The following is a 17,106-nucleotide window of genomic DNA, read 5'->3' on the forward strand; positions in this document are numbered from 1 at the left end:
AGGAAATCATACCCTAACACACACACAGGAGAGGACACCTGAGAAGGTGGCCACGTGCCCCTCCTGGGTCAGGGAAGGGAGCCAGGAGAGCCAGGGACGGGCACCAGGATTCGCCCAAGTCCTAAACGGAGAAGAGCCGAGCAGGCCGGCTCACTCCCCGCACCTGCGCTTGTGGCCCCGGGCCTGGTGGAGGACTCCGCTCACAGACCCCTTTCCTGGGCACTTAGACCCGGGAAAGCCAGCGCCTCCTTCCCAGAAGGCGCCCTGGTGGCACATCCTGATGCCCCACCCCCTCCCGTAACACATGGAGATAAATAGAAAAACAACATCCACAGAGGAAAAACATCAAACACAAACACACACATCCAGGAGTCATCAAATACCTGTGAAAATACAATATCGTGAAAAAAAGAAAATCAGACATTGACATTATCATTCATTCAGAGATGGTGTAAGGATTTTGCGTATGTTAAGCAACATAATCCTCACAACCGTATGAGGTACGCCAGGTGTTAGCAAACTACAGCCCACAGACAAAATCCAGCATGTTCCTTTTTACAAAAACCTGTGAGCTAAAAATAGTTTATATATTTTTCAATGGTTGGGGGAAATTGCTTTGGAAATTACATGACACATGAAAGTATAAAATTCAAGCCCTGGCTGGTGTAGCTCAGTGGATTGAGTGCGGGCCTGTGAACCACGCGATCGCGGTTCGATTCCCGGTCAGGGCACACACCTGGGTTGCGGGCCAGTTCCCAGCAGGGGACTCAGAGAGGCAACCATACATTGATATTTCTCTCCTTCTCTCCTTCCCTTCCTCTCTAAAGATAAATAAATTAAGTTAAAAGAAAATATAAAATTCAACTCTCAGTGTCTGCTGTTTTACCAAACACAACCACACTCATTTATATCCACACTGTCGATAGCTGCTCTCTCCCCCGGTGTAGAGCTGAGTGACGGCCACAGAGCTTCCCACAGTGGCTCAGCACATGAGCAGCTCAGCGCTGTGGCCGTCACTCCGTGTTTCAAGGGCCACCACGCTGCTGTACTGCCGCGCTTGTTTCATTTTTTTGCTTATCACCAGTGCGCACTGAACATGTCAAAACAAGAAAAGTGAACTCTGAACATCAGTAACCATCAGGGAAATGCAAATCAAAACCACAAAGAGATATCACCTCACACCTGTCAGAAAGGGTATTTCTTTTTTAGAGAGAGGGGAAGGAAAGGAGAGAGGGAGAGAAACATCGATGTGTGGTTGACTCTCACTAACCCCTCGTACCAGGGTCCTGGTCCGCAACCCAGGCGTGTGCCCTGACCAAGAACCAAACTGGTGACCCTTTGCTTTGCTGTCTGTTGCTCAGTCCACTGAGCCACACCAGCCAGAGCAGAATGGTTATTTCAAAAAGATAAGCAACACCCTGGCTTGTGTGGCTGAGTTGGTTGGAGTCTTGTACCATGAACCAAAAGGTCACAGGTTCGATTCCCAGTCAGGGCATGTGACAGAGGCAACCAATCAATGTTTATCTCTCACATTAATGTTTTTCTCTCCCTCCTTTCCTTCCCCTCTCTCTAAGCATGTCCTTGGGTGAGTTTTAAAAAAAAATGTTGACAATAAATAACAGTGTTGGTGAGGATGTAAAGAAAAGAAGATCTCATTTTCTGACTTCCAGCCAAGATGGAAGTGTAGGTAGACACACCGTGCCTCCTCGCACAACCAAAATAAGGACAACAATTTAGAAACAACAAAACAACCAGAATAATGGGAAACTGAACTGTATGGAAGTCGGACAGCCAAGGAGCTAAAGAAGACATACTCATCCTGGCCAATAGGAGGGGCAGAGTCGGGCGGCCGGGCAGAGAGGACTGTTGGCAAGGCGGCGCAGCTGGCAGACCCAGTGAGGCAGCAGATTGTGGAGCGGGTACACAAGGCAGCAGAGGGTGGACCCAGGCAGGGGGCGGGTTGCAGACTGGGAGGTCCCACATTCACAAACAAGTAAACTAGGAGAAACAACTGGGGGGCAAAACAGACTGTGCAACCCAAGGCTCCTGCACATGGAAATAAAGCCTCAAACCACTGACTGAAAACACCTGTGAGCGTTAAGGTGCCAGGAGAGACTCCCAGCCTCACAGGAGAGTTTGTTGGAGAGACCCACAGGGTCCTAGAACATACACAAGCCCACCCACCCAGGAATCAGCGACAGAAGGACCCAATATGCTTGTGGGTAGCAGGGCAAGTGACTGAAATCTGGCAGAGAGCGGAGCAAGCGACATTGTTCCCTCTCGAACCCCTGCCCCACACACAGCGTCACAAGGCAGTGAAGTGGGTTGCCCCGCCCTGGCAAACACCTAAGGCTCCGCCCCTCACTACATAACAGGTGCATCAAGACAAAAAAAATGGCCCAAACGGAAGAACAGATCAAAGCTCCAGAACAAATACAACTAAGCAACCAAGAGATAACCAACCTATAGATGCACAGTTCAAAATACTGGTGATCAGGATGCTCACAGAATTGATTGAATTTGGTCGCAAATTACATGAAAAAATGAAGGCTACACAAGGTGAAATAAAGGGAAAGGTACAGGGAACCAACAGTAATGGGAAGGAAACCAGGATTCAAATCAACAGTGTGGACCAGAAGGAAGAAAGAAACATCCAACCAGAAAAGAATGAAGAAACAAGAATTCAAAAAAATGAGGAGAGGCTTAGGAACCTCCAGGACATCTTTAAACAAACTAATATCTGAATTATAGGGGTACCAGAGGGGAAGAGAAACAGCAACAAGTGGAAAACTTATCTGAACAAATAATAAAGGAGAACTTCCCCAATTTGGCAAAGGACATAGACTTCCAGGAAATCCAGGAAGCTCAGAGAGTCCCAAAGAAGTTGGTCCTAAGGAGGAACACACCAAAGCACATCATAATTACATTAGCCAAGATTAAAAATAAGGAGAGAATCCTAGAAGCAGCAAGAGAAAAGGACACAGTTACCTACAGAGAAGTTCCCATCAGACTGTCAGCTGATTTCTTAAAAGAGACCTTACAGGCAAGAAGGGGCTGGAAAGAAGTATTCCAAGTCATGAAATCCAAAGACCTACAGCCAAGATTGCTTTATCTAGCAAAGTTTTCATTTAGAATGGAAGGACAGATAGAGTGCTTCTCAGATAAGGTCAAGTTCAAGGAGTTCATCATCACCAAGCCCTTATTATATGAAATGTTAGAGGGACTTATCTAAGAAAAGGAAGATAAAAAATATAAACAGTAAAATGACAACAAACTCACAACTATCAACAAATGAACCTTAAAGAATAACAAAAGCAAACAACTAGAACAGGAACAGAACCACAAAAATGGAGATCACATGGAAGGTTGGCAACAGGGGAGTGGGAGGAAGAGAAGGGGGGAGAAGGTACAGAGAATAAGTAGCATAGATTGTAGGTAGAAAATAGAAGAGGGGAGGGTAAGAATAGTACGGGAAATGTAGAAGCCAAAGAATTTATAAATGTGACACATGGACATGAAATAAAGGGGGGGAATATTGTTGAGAGGGGTATGCAAAGTAGAGGGGAGTGAAGGGGGAAATGGGACAACTGTAATAGCATAATCAATAAATTTTTTATTTTTAATATATTTTATTGATTATACCACTACAGTTGTTCTGTTTTTTTAATATATTTTATTGAAAAATCCATTTTTTAAAAAAGGGAAATCCCCCTGCATTGTTGGTGAGATTGTCAACTGTTGCAGCCACTATGAAAAACAGTACAGAGGTTCCTCAAAAAATTAATGTTAGAACTACCATATGATCCAGCAATTCCTCTTCTGGGGATATACCCAAAGGCTATGAAAACACTAATTTGAAAAGATATGTGCACCCCTATGTTCATTGCAGCATTATTTACAATAGCCAAGATATGGAAACTACCTAAGTGTCTGTCAATAGAAAGAAGGATAACATTGTGGTGCACATATACAGTGGAATATTACTCAGCCATGAAAAAGAATGAAATCATACCATTTGTGACAACAAAGATAAACTTAGATGGTATCATGTTAAGTGAAATGAGTCAGACAGAACAGGACAAAAACCATATGATTTTACTCACATGAGGAATATATAACAAGAACTAACAAGTGAATGAATAAAAGAAAACAAAAACAAACTCATAGATACAGAGAACAGAGGGTGGTTACCGCAGGGGAGTGGGAGGGGAGGCAAAACGGGTAGAGGAGGTGAAACCCACAGCCAGGGGAGCAGACCCGTGGTGGGGAGCACCCAGTGGCGTGCACAGACACCAGTGACGGTGCTGTGTGCCTGAGACTCACACAGGGCGCTATCAGCAGCGCTACCTCGATTTTTAAAAATAAATAAATAATTTTAATGTTTTAAGTAATCGACCAGTGTCACGTCTTTAAGGCACAGTGGAGAGTGGGTTATTCTGTCATCAGATTGGGTGGCAAAGGCTGTTGGCTGTGCGGTGACACCGCGGCTTCTCAGCGTCACCAGCCTCGTGCCGTCCCTGTCACTGTTCTCAACATGCAGGTTTCTTCACAAAAGTTAAAAGTAAAAATAAGGCAAACAAATTAAATTTCCAAGTGGGTTATTTGTACACCAAGCAAGGAAAGCTACTTGCTGATCGTGACTTATTTGTGTTGACTGCAGCAACAAGTGTGCCCCGAGAAAATAAAATTAATGCAATCAGCCTTGGGTGAAAGCAGTTGTCTTAAAACTTAAGGACACCCTCTAGGCCACAGGGTGTCAAACTCATTTTCCCCAGAGGCCACATCAGCTCCACGGTTGCCTTCAAAGGGCTGAAATAATTTTAGGACTGTGTAAATGTAACTAGTCTTTAACTGTTAAGGATTAAAATTACATTCAGCCCTTTGAAGGCAATGGCAAGGCTGATGTGGCCCCCATGATAATGAGTTTGACACCCCTGCTCTAGGGGATGCTTGAATAGATCAAAGCACATCAGCACACTTAAAAAAAAACTTAAGGACCCTGGCAGCAACCTTAATAGTACATTCTGAATGATGCAAATGCTCTGAAGTAATTTTCCTTGGCTCCTGATGAATCCATAGATACCAGTGAAATTGCTCAATGGCTGTTTCTTCGGGGAGTCGGCACCTCAAGGCTGAGTGGGAAGTGACTGAAGAATTAGCTTCTACGCACAGTCTAAAAAGAACAACTAACAAGTGCAGGCAAGAACATTTTCAAAGGCCCTGGCCAGTATGGCTCAGTTTGTTAGAGCACCGTCCCACAATTTTGCAGGTTCGATTCCCAGTCAGGGCACCTGCCTAGGTTGTGGGTTCAATCCCTGGTCCAGGCGCAGTCCAGGCACGCACAGAAGGCAGCCAATTGATACTCTTTCCATGTTCATCTCCTCCTTCCTCCCTCTAAAAAAGCAATGAAAAAATGTCCTTAGGTGAGGATTTAAAAAAAAGAACATTTTCAAAGTTCAGAAAATACTAGCTCAGTAGAACTTGAAGTGGGATCTGCCAATATATGTTAGCACTGACAGTGCTAAACATATACTCAGAGCACGAACAAGCTTAGGTGAAAAAATTGACAAAGCTTGTAGAAACAAAGTGTTTTAAGACTACGTTGTTTTCACTGTATTATTCATTAGCAAATACTTTGAGGAAAATATTTGCATGTCTCATCTGTACTGAATGTCAAGAACGAATTTCAGGCACTTAACCAGCATTATTAACAAAAACACATTTGCATTTGATTTTTTTGAAGTTTTTTTAAAGATTTTATTTATTTATCTTTAGAGCGGAAAGGAAGAAGGAGAGAAATATCAATGTATGATTGCCTCTCGTGTGTCCCCTGCAGGGAACTGGCCTGCAACCCAGGCATGTGCCCTGACTGGGAATCAAACCGCGATCATGTGGTCTGCAGGCCCACGCTCAATCCACTGAGCTACACCAGCCAGGGCTAGAAGTTTTTTTTTGAATCCTCACCTTTAGACATGCTTGTTGATTTTAGAGAGAAGGGAAGGGAGGAAGAGGGAGAGAAACATCAACTGATTGCCTTTCATTGGTGCCGCAACCAGGAACTGAACCAGCAACCCAGGTGTGTGCCCTGACTGGGAAACAAACCCATGACCTTTCAGTTTGTGGGACAACACCCAGCCAGCCTAGTCAGACCAGCCAGGGCGTTTGCACTCAAATTTTGATGACAAGAAACACTACTAATTTTGAACCTCAATTAAGCAAAATAGTATCCATTATTTTCATCAATATACCTGTGTCGCAAAATACTATATTCAATTACTATGATTACAGTTCAACCTCTACCTATAAAAAATTGTGAAAGTTGCTTTCTTGTATTTCCCTAGATTTTGATTCTTGACCCACAAAATCTAAAAGTGACAATTACTGTCTCCATTCCACACAGGAGGAAAGGAAAGCAGAAGTCGAGCCGCTTGGCTGAGATCTCGCACGCAGTCCACAGATGGGCAGGCCACCTTCAGAGTACGTCGTGGGCCTCCCCACAGATCCACACAGCCTCTCACAACAGACAGGAGAACTGGCACCTGAGGAAATAAAAGTAGTGGCAGAAGCAGAAGATACTAAAGCACACGATAAAATCACCTTTGTAAAACCAGAACAAACTGTCTCAAAACACAACCAGTCACAGATAACGGGCTCAGATCCCCACCGACACGCTCACAGTGGTAAGAAAACAAGCACGTGAAACTTGAAGACTCATCATTTCTGGACTGAAACTGGGTGAGGCTCCCGCGCACCATGACACAGGGCTTCTGGGCTGAGCTGACCTGAAGAAACGTCTGGATTTCTAGAAAGCCTGAGACGCCCAGAAGGCACTGATCGTGGGGAGGGAGGAGTGCAGTGCTGTTGCTTCCATCGATGCCGGCGCTCTATTTTTTACGGGCTGGCGGACACCCACAGAGGCGGCTGTCACTGACCCCACTGTGGAAGAGTCCAATCGCTCCTAACACCTGCGGTGCTGTAACCACGGCAGACTGCCTAACGATCAGTGCAGGACGGGACAGACAAGGCCAAGGCAACAGGGAGGGTTTCCTGCATCAAACAGGTGCTCACATTTGGCTGCTCCTTGGTCTCCTATTGGCCTTTGGCTCTGTGACTGCATCCATGTGGATTGTCTTTGGAGGTTACATTGCTAAAGAAAAGCCATAGCATCCCCTGGAATTGCTGTATTTTCCCAAAATGTCATCTTTTTTTATTTTTTAACCCTCACCCGAGGGTATGTTTTACTGATTTTAGAGGGGCTGAGGGGAGAAATATCAATGTAAGAGAAACATCCTGTACGCACCCCGATTGGGACGATGCTACAACCAGCTGGGCCCCTTTGCCTTTTTTGGAGGACAGGTTTTAAGCTTGGCGGCACCAGAGACTTATGACGGTGAAAGCCCCTGATTCACTGCTGCTGCTGTACAGCAGCCCTGCCTCCTTTTTGTTTTTTGTTACTCACTCCCAGTCTTTTGGAATGCCATTCTTTTTTTTTTCTTTCTTAAGATTTTATTTATTTATTTTTAGGGAGAGGAGAAGGGAGAGAGGGAGAAAAACATCAATGTGTGGTTACCTCTCACACGCCCCCTACTGGGGACCTGTCCAGCAACCCAGGCATGTGCCCTGACTGGGAATCCAACCAGCGACTCTGCTTCGCAGTCTGGTGCTCAACCCACTAGGCTATGCCAGCCACAGCTGTAATGCCATTCTTTGAACTTTTTTCTGAGTGTAGTCTCAGCTTAAATTTGTGATACTAAAATCATGACAAATCCCTATGTAAACAACAAAATTAATTGTGGTATACATTCGATTAACTCATAAAATGTTAAAGAAAACTACTTCACATGAGTAATTCTATGAAGTTTTCACATGGCATAACTTGTAAAAATAAAAGTAAATTACAAAAAGAAAAAATCATTTCTGGAAAAAATACCAAGACTTAAAAGTAAAAACCTGTATCAAAGGCATAAATTTAAGTCCCATGACTTTATAAGAAAGACTTCATTATTAAGAGACTTGGAAGGCCCTGGCTGGTGTAGCTCAGTGGATTGAGTGTGGGCCTGCGAACCAGAGAATCGCGGTTCGATTCCCAGTCAGGGCACATGCCTGGGTTGCAGGCCAGTTCCCAGCAAGGGACGAATGGGAGGCAACCGTACATTGATGTTTCTCTCCCTCTCTCCTTCCCTTCCCCTCTAAAAATAAATAAATAAAATAAAATTAAAAAAAAAAAAAGAGAGACTTGGAGTCCTGGCTGGTGTGGCTCAGTGAGTTGAGTGTCATCCTACAAATCAAAGGGTCACCAGTTCGATTCCCAGTTAGGGCACCTGCCTGGGTTGTGGGCCAGGTCCCCAGTGGGGGGCATGAGAGCAATGTTTTTCTCACATATGAATGTTTCTCTCCCTCTCTTTTGCCCTCCCTTCCCCTCTCTCTAAAAATAAATATTTTTTAAAAAGAGAGGGAGATTTGGAAAAGCAATTAAGTCCAAGGTCCTGAGCACACAGTCAATCAATAATCTAGACCCTGTCCCCAGATAGTTTAAAGTGTCCCTTTTCATTTCAGAGTGGAAAGAACACAAAGTATAAAAACACAGTATCTAATAAATTTATTATAATCCTAGGTAGCAAGAATAGAAATAGTAAATTTAAATATACATCATTAGCAATTTTGTAACCAGTTTAGTCCTAAGTCCTAGTTAATTTTGGAATCATGATTTGTGGTTTGACATCTACTCAAATCATATAAAACACTGAGAAGGCAGCCCTGGCTGGTGTAGCTCAGTGGATTGAGCACGGGCCTGCGAACCAGAGGGTCGCGGTTCGATTCCCAGTCAGGGCACATGCCTGGGTTGCAGGTTGGTTCCCTGCAGGCCAACTCCCAGCAGGGAATGCATGAAAGGCAACCATACATTGATGTTTCTCTCCCTCTCCTTCCCCTCTAAAGATAAATAAATAAATAAAATCTAAAAAAAAAAAAAACACTGAGAAGGCAATATTAAGTTTTTATTTTAATTAATATTCAGAATAAATTTTGATTAAATACTTTTGCAATTAATAGTTAAATATTTAGGAACAAATAATACACTAAATTAATAAATTTTACTTTATTAGTTGTGCAATGTAAATACTTAAGATTGTTCATTGATAGTAAAAGAACATCAATTGTCCAATCAATATAAAGGATGAATGAACAGGACCTTAAACAGAGTGTTCTTAGTTGTGCATAATCCCCCCCACAAACTCTCCCTGGACATCAGTGAGTTCATCCACTGATTGGCAGGTGGGCTGTCCATTTCCTGATACCCTGGCCAACGACCCTAAAAACGTTGGCTTCCCACCACACCAGCAGAGACCCTCAGGATACACGGTGCTCACGCCCCGCTAGGAGTCCACTCCGGGGAGTGAGGTACACAGCCACCAACACAGCCGGGCCAACCAGCTCTAGTCCCGCCAGCGGTGTCCACACTGGGCGTTGCAGCACTTGTAGAAGGTGGTCATCGGCTCGTCCGCAGAGCGGGTCTGAAGCTGCATGAAATAGGCACGAGGATGTTCACATCTGGGACATGGCTCTAGAAACAAGAAAAAAAAAACAAGTGACCCACAGAAGAAAATGATGTCTGTGACCAACATACCTCTTAGAAGTAGTTGTTAAAGCCCTGGCTGGTGTAGCTCAGTGGATTGAGTGCGGGCCTGCGAACCACACGATCACGGTTCGATTCCTGGTCAGGGCATATGCCTGGGTTGCAGGCCAGTTCCCAGCAGGGGACACATGAGAAGCAACCATACATTGATATTTCTCTCCCTCTCTCCTTCCCTTCCCCTCTAAAGATAAATAAATAAAAATCTTAAAAAAAAAAAGGTGTTAGGTGAAAGGCAGCAAAGACCACACTCGATTATCTAGTGTCCCCTGTACCATGATTTAAGGTAGAGACAGTGGTCGCATCCCCAATATGCTCTCACACTGAGGGATCCAGGAGATCCTGCAAACTCTTCTCCTCCCCTACCTGGGTCCCACTTCTCTTCTCAAATACGGTTGAAAATAACGTAAAAGGTGACTTATGGCTGCTGTGTGAATTACAGGGTCTGCACCCCACACGCTCCCCTAATGTGTGCCCGCTCATCTCCCCAGAGAAGCCCTGATGGAGGTGAAAATAACGTAAAAGGTGACTTATGGCTGCTGTGTGAATTACAGGGTCTGCACCCCACACGCTCCCCTAATGTGTGCCCGCTCATCTCCCCAGAGAAGCCCCGATGGAGGACCAGCCCCAATGGGGGACCAGCCTACTTGCCCTTGTACTTAGGGGTGCACTTTGGCAGTTAGCACCTCAGGCCATTCTTCCCCAGGTCTCCCTGCCTCTCCCACACCGTTTCTAAGGGCCCCAAGGCACACATTTACTTTCAAAGTGATTTCACTGTGAGAAATTAACACTGCTCTTGAGGGAAACACCTTCCCACCCTCAAACACCATTGAACATTTGGTACATAATTCATCCTTTAATTACAAAGTCTGCCACTGCTAAATTTTTAACATAGCAGATTGGGATGGTCTTCTACAGGGAAAGAGACAGCGCTAATCACGACTGAGTTCCTCCTCCTCTCAATACTGGTTGCACCTAGAGCTCTTCTGTGTCTTTCTTCCATCACAACTATATCAAAATGAACCAATACGTGAAATAAGCATTTTTTTTACTAAGACTGCAGTTTAATGCTCTCTGCATTAGAGACTTCCGGCAAGATGGAGGTATAGGTGGAAACACTGTGCCTCCTCTCACAACCAAGTTTAAAGTCAACAAAGTTTCAGTAACAAAAACGCAGCCAAAACACAGAAAATTGAACTGCACAGAAGTCCAACAACAACAAACTGTTCAACCTGACCGGTAAGAGGGGCAGAGCCAGCAGCGGAGCAGGGTTGGGCATGAAAGATCTCCAGACCCTAGCATGCAGGAAGCCATGGGGAGATTCCAGGTGTCGGGTAGCAACAAGTGGACCCAGTGAGGGCGCAAGGCGGCAGGCTGACCGTGGTAACACATTCGCGCACAGATAAACCAGCGAAGGATCGAGCAGTGAGACAGACCGCACAGGCCCCAGCAGCAGGAAGCAGCAGAGGGAACCACCATTGCCCCTCTTCGACCCCGCCCCCACATACATCGTCACAACCCAGCGACTGGGTCGCCCAGCCCTGGTGAACACCTAGGGCTCCGCCCCTCATACATAATAGGCATGATCAGACCAAAACATGGCTCAAGAAGAACTCAAAGCTCCTGAGCCAGTAACTCTAAGCGACCAAGAAATAGCCAACCTTTCAGATGCACAGTTCAAAACACTGGTGATCAGGATGCTCACAGAACTGGTCAATTTTAGTCACAAATTAGAGGAACAAATGAAGGCTAAACTAATTGAAATGAAGGGAAATGCACAGGAAACCAAGAGTGATGGAAAGGAAACTGGGACTCAAATCAAGGGAGTGGACCAGAAGGAAGAAAAAAATGACCAAACAGAAAAATATGAAGAAACAAGAATTCAACAAAATGAGGAGAGGCTTAGGAACGTCCAGGACATCTTTAAAGGCTCCAACACTCAAACTATAGGGGTACCAGAAGGGGAAGCGAAAGAGCAAGTGGAAAACTTATTTGGACAAATAATAAAGGAGAACTTTCCCAATCTGGCAAAGGAAATAGACTTCCAGGAAATCCAGGAAGCTCAGAGAGTCCCAAAGAACTTGGACCCAAGAAGGAACACACCAAGGCACATCAGAATTACACTACCCAAGATGAAAATGAAGGAGAGAATCCTAGAAGCAGCAAGAGATAAGGGGACAGTCACCTACAAAGGCATTCCCATCAGACTGTCAGCTGATTTCTTAAAAGAGACCTTACAGGCAAGAAGGGGCTGGAAAGAAGTATTCCAAGTCATGAAATCCAAAGACCTACAGCCAAGATTGCTCTATCCAGCAAAGCGTTCATTTAGAATGGAAGGGCACATAAAGTGCTTCTCGGACAAGGTCAAATTCAAGGAGTTCATCATCACCAAGCCCTTATTATATGAAATGTTAAAAGGACTGATCTAACCTGGCTGGCGTAGCTCAGTGGATTGAGCGCAGGCCTGCGAACCACACGATAGCGGTTCGATTCCTAGTCAGGGCACATGCCTGGGTTGCAGGCCAGTTCCTGGCAGGGAGCACAAGAGAGGCAACCATACATTGATACTTCTCTCCTTCTCTCCTTCCCTTCCCCTCTAAAGATAAATAAATAAAATCTTTTTAAAAAAGGGACTTATCTAAGAAAAAGAAGATAAAAAATATGAACAGTGAAAGGACAGCAAACTCACAGTTATTAACAACCACACCTAAAACAAAAGCAAACTAAGAGGACAGCTAGATCAGGAGTGGAACCATAGAAATGAAGATCACATGGAGGGTTAGCAACATGGAAGTGGGAGGAGAAGGGGGGAGAAGGTACAGAGAATAAGTAGCATAGACAGTAGGTAGAAAATAGTCAGGAGGAGGGCAAGAATAGTATGGGAAATATAGAATCTAAAGAACTTGAGACACGTGAACGTAAACTAAATGGGGGGAATGGTGGGGGAGGGGGTGTGCAGGGTGGAGGGGAATGAAGGGGGGAATTAGAACAACTGTAATGGCATAATCAATAAGATATATTTTTAAAAACTCTGCATTAGATCAAAAAGGCCATCTTTTCCCTTAGACTTGCATTATTACTCCTGCCATTGTTGCCACCATAGCTACCACCTGCTCGGCACCTGTTACTGGCCAAACCCTGTATAGCTCACTTTGCGCTCTTACCACCTTGCGGGCTACGGGTACAGATTAGCCCCCAAGAGGTCAAGGGACCCCAGATCATGCCACAGTAAGAAGTCACCCTGAAACTCCAACTCAGACATGTATGACGCCAAGGCTTGCTCCAATATCATTTGTGTAACAAATAGGTTATTGAAAAACAAATACACCTTCTATCTTTAGGAGCCCACTTCCTGTAAGTAACCACAGATTCTGACACAGAGTGACAGTCAGCAGCCTCCTGTATTTTATCCACAACTTGGTAATAAAAAGAGTTTTCCTTTCCTACCTGCAGTAGAGTCAACATTCTCCCAGGCAGCTGCTCCACCAAGCACATCATCCACTTCTTTCAGCTTTGGATACTTCCGATTTGTAACCTAACGAACAACAGCAGGAATTTCAACTCTCCAGGTCAGTGAACAGGACAGATCTGGGCAACCGAACCATACCTCCATACCTGCCTTCAACAGTCTCCCCAGACTGCCTTCCTTCAACACTGACTGCAGTGGTACTAACTGCAAACAAGGATGTGCGTGACGGGAGAGCCTCCAAGAGGCTGGTGTTGCTGAGACAAAGGAGCACCTTGATACGTGAAATCAGAGAAGCGAAGCTCGGGGGAGAAGTTCTGTGAACCCTTTAGCTTCCAGAGTGCGCGGGGGAACTGCCGAGGGTTTTTTGAGCACGGGACGGTCCCGGGTTTACTTAAAAGTTAACGGGACCACTCTGGCCTCTGTTGTGACCACAGCGTAGGGAGCACACACGTGTGCGCCGCCAGCCCAAAGAGAAGTAACGACAATAACCCAGGGTTACGGCGTTGGGAAGTGATACACGGACGGATTCTAGTTGGACTCGAAGGTACGGCCAATCGGAAGCGGCCGGGAGAGAATGGGAGGAAAGAGGCGGACTCTAGGAATGGTGGCCGTGGAGCGCCGGGAGGCCTGTGAGAGGCGCCCGGCCCGACTCCGGGCTCCGGAACAAACCTTGCGGGTGATGTTGTGCACGTAGGGGCAGGTATTGCAGGCGAAACGGTGGCAGCGTTGTCCCTCTTCCACAATGAGCCCATTCCCGCAGCCCGGACAGAAGAGAAGCATGACAGATGACTTGCCAGCAAATCCCCGTGGTCTCTGCGGCTGTTCGGGTGCTGACACCGAGTTTGCCCCGAGCTCACCCAGACCCGGCCACCGCCCCCTCAGCCCGCCAATAGACACACCGATTCCGCGCTCCCAGCGAGCACTGCGGCAGGCCACCTTGCACTTATTGGTTCTAGCGGAAGCCCCACCCCTTGATGCTCTTCCGGCGGAACTGCGTGCTGTGTCCCCGGCAGTGCGCTCCCAGGGTCGCTCTCGCGGGCTGCTAGTCCATACAGAGATCTTGGGACGTCTAGGCGCCCTGGAGGAGGCGGAGGCGGCGGCACCACCTGAGGTGCAGGAGGACGAGGAGGATGAAGAAGAGGCCCTTCCGCACTCCGAGGCGGTGGACGTGTTCCAGGAAGGTCTAGCCATGGTGGTGCAGGACCCACTCCTCTGCGATTTACCGATCCAGGTGCGCGCGGGCAAGGGACCGGGGTTGTTCACCGCTGAGCTGTGCGTAGGGGCGTGGACCGGCCCCCGGTGCTGATGGGGGCAGCGTCCCAGAGACCTCAGTAAGACACCTCTGGGCGTAAACGAGAATTTTAATCAGGGCCGGGCCTAGAATGGGGTTGCGAGGCTCTCGCCTTGGGCACGGAATTTAAAAGGGCGCCAAAAAACCCAGTTGTGGGGATACCTGAAATTTTAACACATAGGTTTATAACTCAAAGTTGATGTAAAAAAAAGCCTATGGCAAACAATAATAAAAGCAGTCATTACTACTGGGTTTTCCCTTCTCGGTCTTAAGTATTAATTTGTCCATCATGGAGTTTTAGACTTAAACTACTATTTTCTTCACCTGCCACAACCTTGTCCCCAGGCTCAGGCCTGGATCCTGGTTGGTGGTCATGGGCTCTCAGACTGAGGAGCAGGGTTCTTTCTCCTGCCCATACCCTGGTGAGAGGATCCAGGCTGTTCATTCTTCTTGCCTGTTTCTCTGTTCCTTCCTTCCGAGCCTCTTCCACTTTGGACTTTAAATAGAAAATGTGGTGGAACTTGAGACTGAGGTGCCGAAAAACTGGGAAGCTCCAATGTATAAGCAAGAATCCCTTCCCTTTCTTGTCCTTCCTAAAATATGGCACCACTTTTTGGACACCATCGCTTGTCTTTCTCTGTTGTTGGGGGTGGTAAAGAGAACCAGGGCTCCCACCTCCACCCTTGGTCTTTTCTAGGTTACTTTGGAAGAGGTCAATTCCCAAATAGCCCTGGAATACGGCCAAGCAATGACAGTCCGAGTGTGCAAAATGGATGGGGAAGTCATGCGTGAGTGCTGCTCATCTCCCTTCAGGCCACGCAGGCTGAGCTTTCATAGGGGCTGGTCAGTGGGATGCTGAGAGGCCATGCCCAGGGGGTTGGGGGCAACCACAGGCCCACCCTGCCCAAGCTTGAGCCTCAGAAACAAAGCTTGACAGGGCTTCTGGGTTCCTCTCGTGCCATCCGAGGATGTGGCTGTGAGACCTTCTCTCATTTGTCTCTTGTGGCAGCTGTGGTTGTAGTACAGAACGCCACAGTCCTGGATCTGAAGAAGGCCATCCAGAGATACGTGCAACTCAGGCAGGAGCGCGAAGGGGGCATTCAGCACATCAGCTGGTGAGTGAGGCATGGCTCCTTGCAGCCTTTCCCGGGAGGTGGTGTGGGACTCCACAGAAGCCCCTGCCAGACATGTGCTTTTAACCACCTGGTCTCAGCTACCAAGTACTGACAAGTGATGAGGTCCCTGTCGCCGTCCTTCAGATCCTTCAGATAGGGTGGTGCTTCTGCGCCTAGGGGTTTCGCACCTTGAGCCCTTCTCACACCCAGCCTCCGCATCCCAGCTGCCCAGTTATCCCTGCTCAAGGTTTACCTGAATCCCTATCTTGCAGGTCCTATGTATGGAGGACATACCACCTAACTTCTGCAGGAGAAAAGCTCACAGAGGACAGGAAGAAGCTCCGAGAGTAAGTTCAGGCCACATCTTGAGCTGCAGGGAGGCATGCAGACTCTGGTTTCACGTGCTCTACCAGAGGGCTGGGCCCTCCCAGCAGGCTCTTCGGCCAGTTCCTGGGAATTTGAGACCAGGAGAGTCCCTGGCTAGACCGATGTCCTCCTGCTGGGGGCTCTCCCTGCTAGGAGAATGGGAGGAAGAGGAACAGTGAGGGGCCTACTGTTTCTTACCAGTGGCAGTTGAAGGCTATGCATAGCCCAGAAGAGAGGAGGAGTGTGTGGAGGCGAAAGGCTTCCTGCTGGCGCAGTGTGAGTCTGTGGGAGGATGGCCGCCACCCCTCCTTGCTTCCTGGACAGCACACTCTCCTCCCCGTTCATTCTTGGTTTCTCACAAGCCTCAGATGAGGCATCACGGACATAACCATCTGTAAATTGGACACTTGACATTTTTCCTTCTTTTTCAGTTATGGCATCCGGAATCGGGATGAGGTGTCCTTCATCAAAAAACTGAGGCAAAAATGAAACTCCAAGCAGGACAACTGTGTGCTGGTGGCCAGGCTTCTCCCCGGCAGGAGGAAGCCTTGGGTCATCCTCGCCTATCCACAGAAGAGGTAGGGCTCACCAGCTGTGCACAGCTGCAACTGCCAGAGTGAACTCAGGGCCCTCGGGCGTAGGACTGGGTGAGCCCATGCTCAAGTCCTGAACTTGACCCCTCCCTGATCCAAACACCATAATTTTCATGGCGGATCCCATAGGACTGTGGGCAATGGCCTCGTGTACAGAATAAATCTCTCTACCACTTAGAAAAGTGAAAAAGCCACAATACCAGAGTGAGAGGGCCTGACACAACCCCCATCACAGGGGAGGCAGGGGGCAGAGAATGGTGCAGGTGAGTCCTAAAGGTCTAAGACGCCATGTGAACCTGTGGCTGTGATCTCTACAGCAGACAGGAAATAAAGCAAAGCAACCGGCTTTCTGTTTCTGCTTGTGGAAAAGCAAGAGCACAGCCATGCACGGGGTCCACCTGCCTCAGTGCCTTCCCCCTGGCTCCTGGGATGGGCGGTAGCCTGGTGCTGAAGCAGCAGCTGCTGGTTGGGCTGATGGGGGCACTTCTAAGTCTGTGGGGGGACATGTGACAGCTTGCCCATGGGTCTGTGTCTATGGCTATCAGTCACTCTAAGGAAGGGGAGCAGGTGGGTCCACTGGGACTTCACTGAGGGGAAGTGCTCGGACACTTTCCGTCAGAAAGGAGGAGACAAGGTCAAGG

At 47.2% G+C, this 17,106-nt stretch overlaps 2 protein-coding genes across 2 annotated transcripts; one reads left to right on the top strand and one right to left on the bottom strand.

Moving 5' to 3' along the window:
• Positions 1-9,073: 9,073 nt before the first annotated feature.
• Positions 9,074-13,952, bottom strand: POLR3K (RNA polymerase III subunit K). The gene is made up of 3 exons (XM_037034642.1): positions 13,770-13,952; positions 13,079-13,166; positions 9,074-9,562 (listed from the first exon to the last, which is right to left on the bottom strand). Exons 1-3 carry the CDS (start codon positions 13,878-13,880, stop codon positions 9,435-9,437), a joined length of 327 nt encoding a protein of 108 aa, XP_036890537.1. The 5' UTR covers positions 13,881-13,952; the 3' UTR covers positions 9,074-9,434.
• Positions 13,953-14,077: 125 nt separating this feature from the next.
• Positions 14,078-16,809, top strand: SNRNP25 (small nuclear ribonucleoprotein U11/U12 subunit 25). Its single transcript, XM_037034620.1, has 5 exons — positions 14,078-14,331; positions 15,089-15,179; positions 15,401-15,506; positions 15,779-15,853; positions 16,304-16,809. Exons 1-5 carry the CDS (start codon positions 14,290-14,292, stop codon positions 16,359-16,361), a joined length of 372 nt encoding a protein of 123 aa, XP_036890515.1. The 5' UTR covers positions 14,078-14,289; the 3' UTR covers positions 16,362-16,809.
• The last annotated feature ends 297 nt before the right edge of the window (positions 16,810-17,106 follow it).

The sequence above is a fragment of the Sturnira hondurensis genome, unplaced genomic scaffold, assembly GCF_014824575.4.
Source record: "Sturnira hondurensis isolate 20B ecotype Veracruz unplaced genomic scaffold, ASM1482457v3 Scaffold0022179, whole genome shotgun sequence".
NCBI classification, from domain to species: domain Eukaryota; kingdom Metazoa; phylum Chordata; class Mammalia; order Chiroptera; family Phyllostomidae; genus Sturnira; species Sturnira hondurensis.

Excerpts from the sequence above, each read along its gene's own strand:
- POLR3K (XM_037034642.1), bottom strand. The coding sequence starts at position 13,880 with ATGCTTCTCTTCTGTCCGGGCTGCGGGAATGGGCTCATTGTGGAAGAG. Across the intron at positions 13,167-13,769 it reads TGCACAACATCACCCGCAAG|GTTACAAATCGGAAGTATCC; the intron begins GTTTGTTCCGGA and ends GTTGTTCGTTAG. Across the intron at positions 9,563-13,078 it reads GAATGTTGACTCTACTGCAG|AGCCATGTCCCAGATGTGAA; the intron begins GTAGGAAAGGAA and ends TCTTGTTTCTAG.
- SNRNP25 (XM_037034620.1), top strand. The coding sequence starts at position 14,290 with ATGGTGGTGCAGGACCCACTCCTCTGCGATTTACCGATCCAG. Across the intron at positions 15,180-15,400 it reads AATGGATGGGGAAGTCATGC|CTGTGGTTGTAGTACAGAAC; the intron begins GTGAGTGCTGCT and ends CTCTTGTGGCAG. Across the intron at positions 15,854-16,303 it reads GACAGGAAGAAGCTCCGAGA|TTATGGCATCCGGAATCGGG; the intron begins GTAAGTTCAGGC and ends CTTCTTTTTCAG.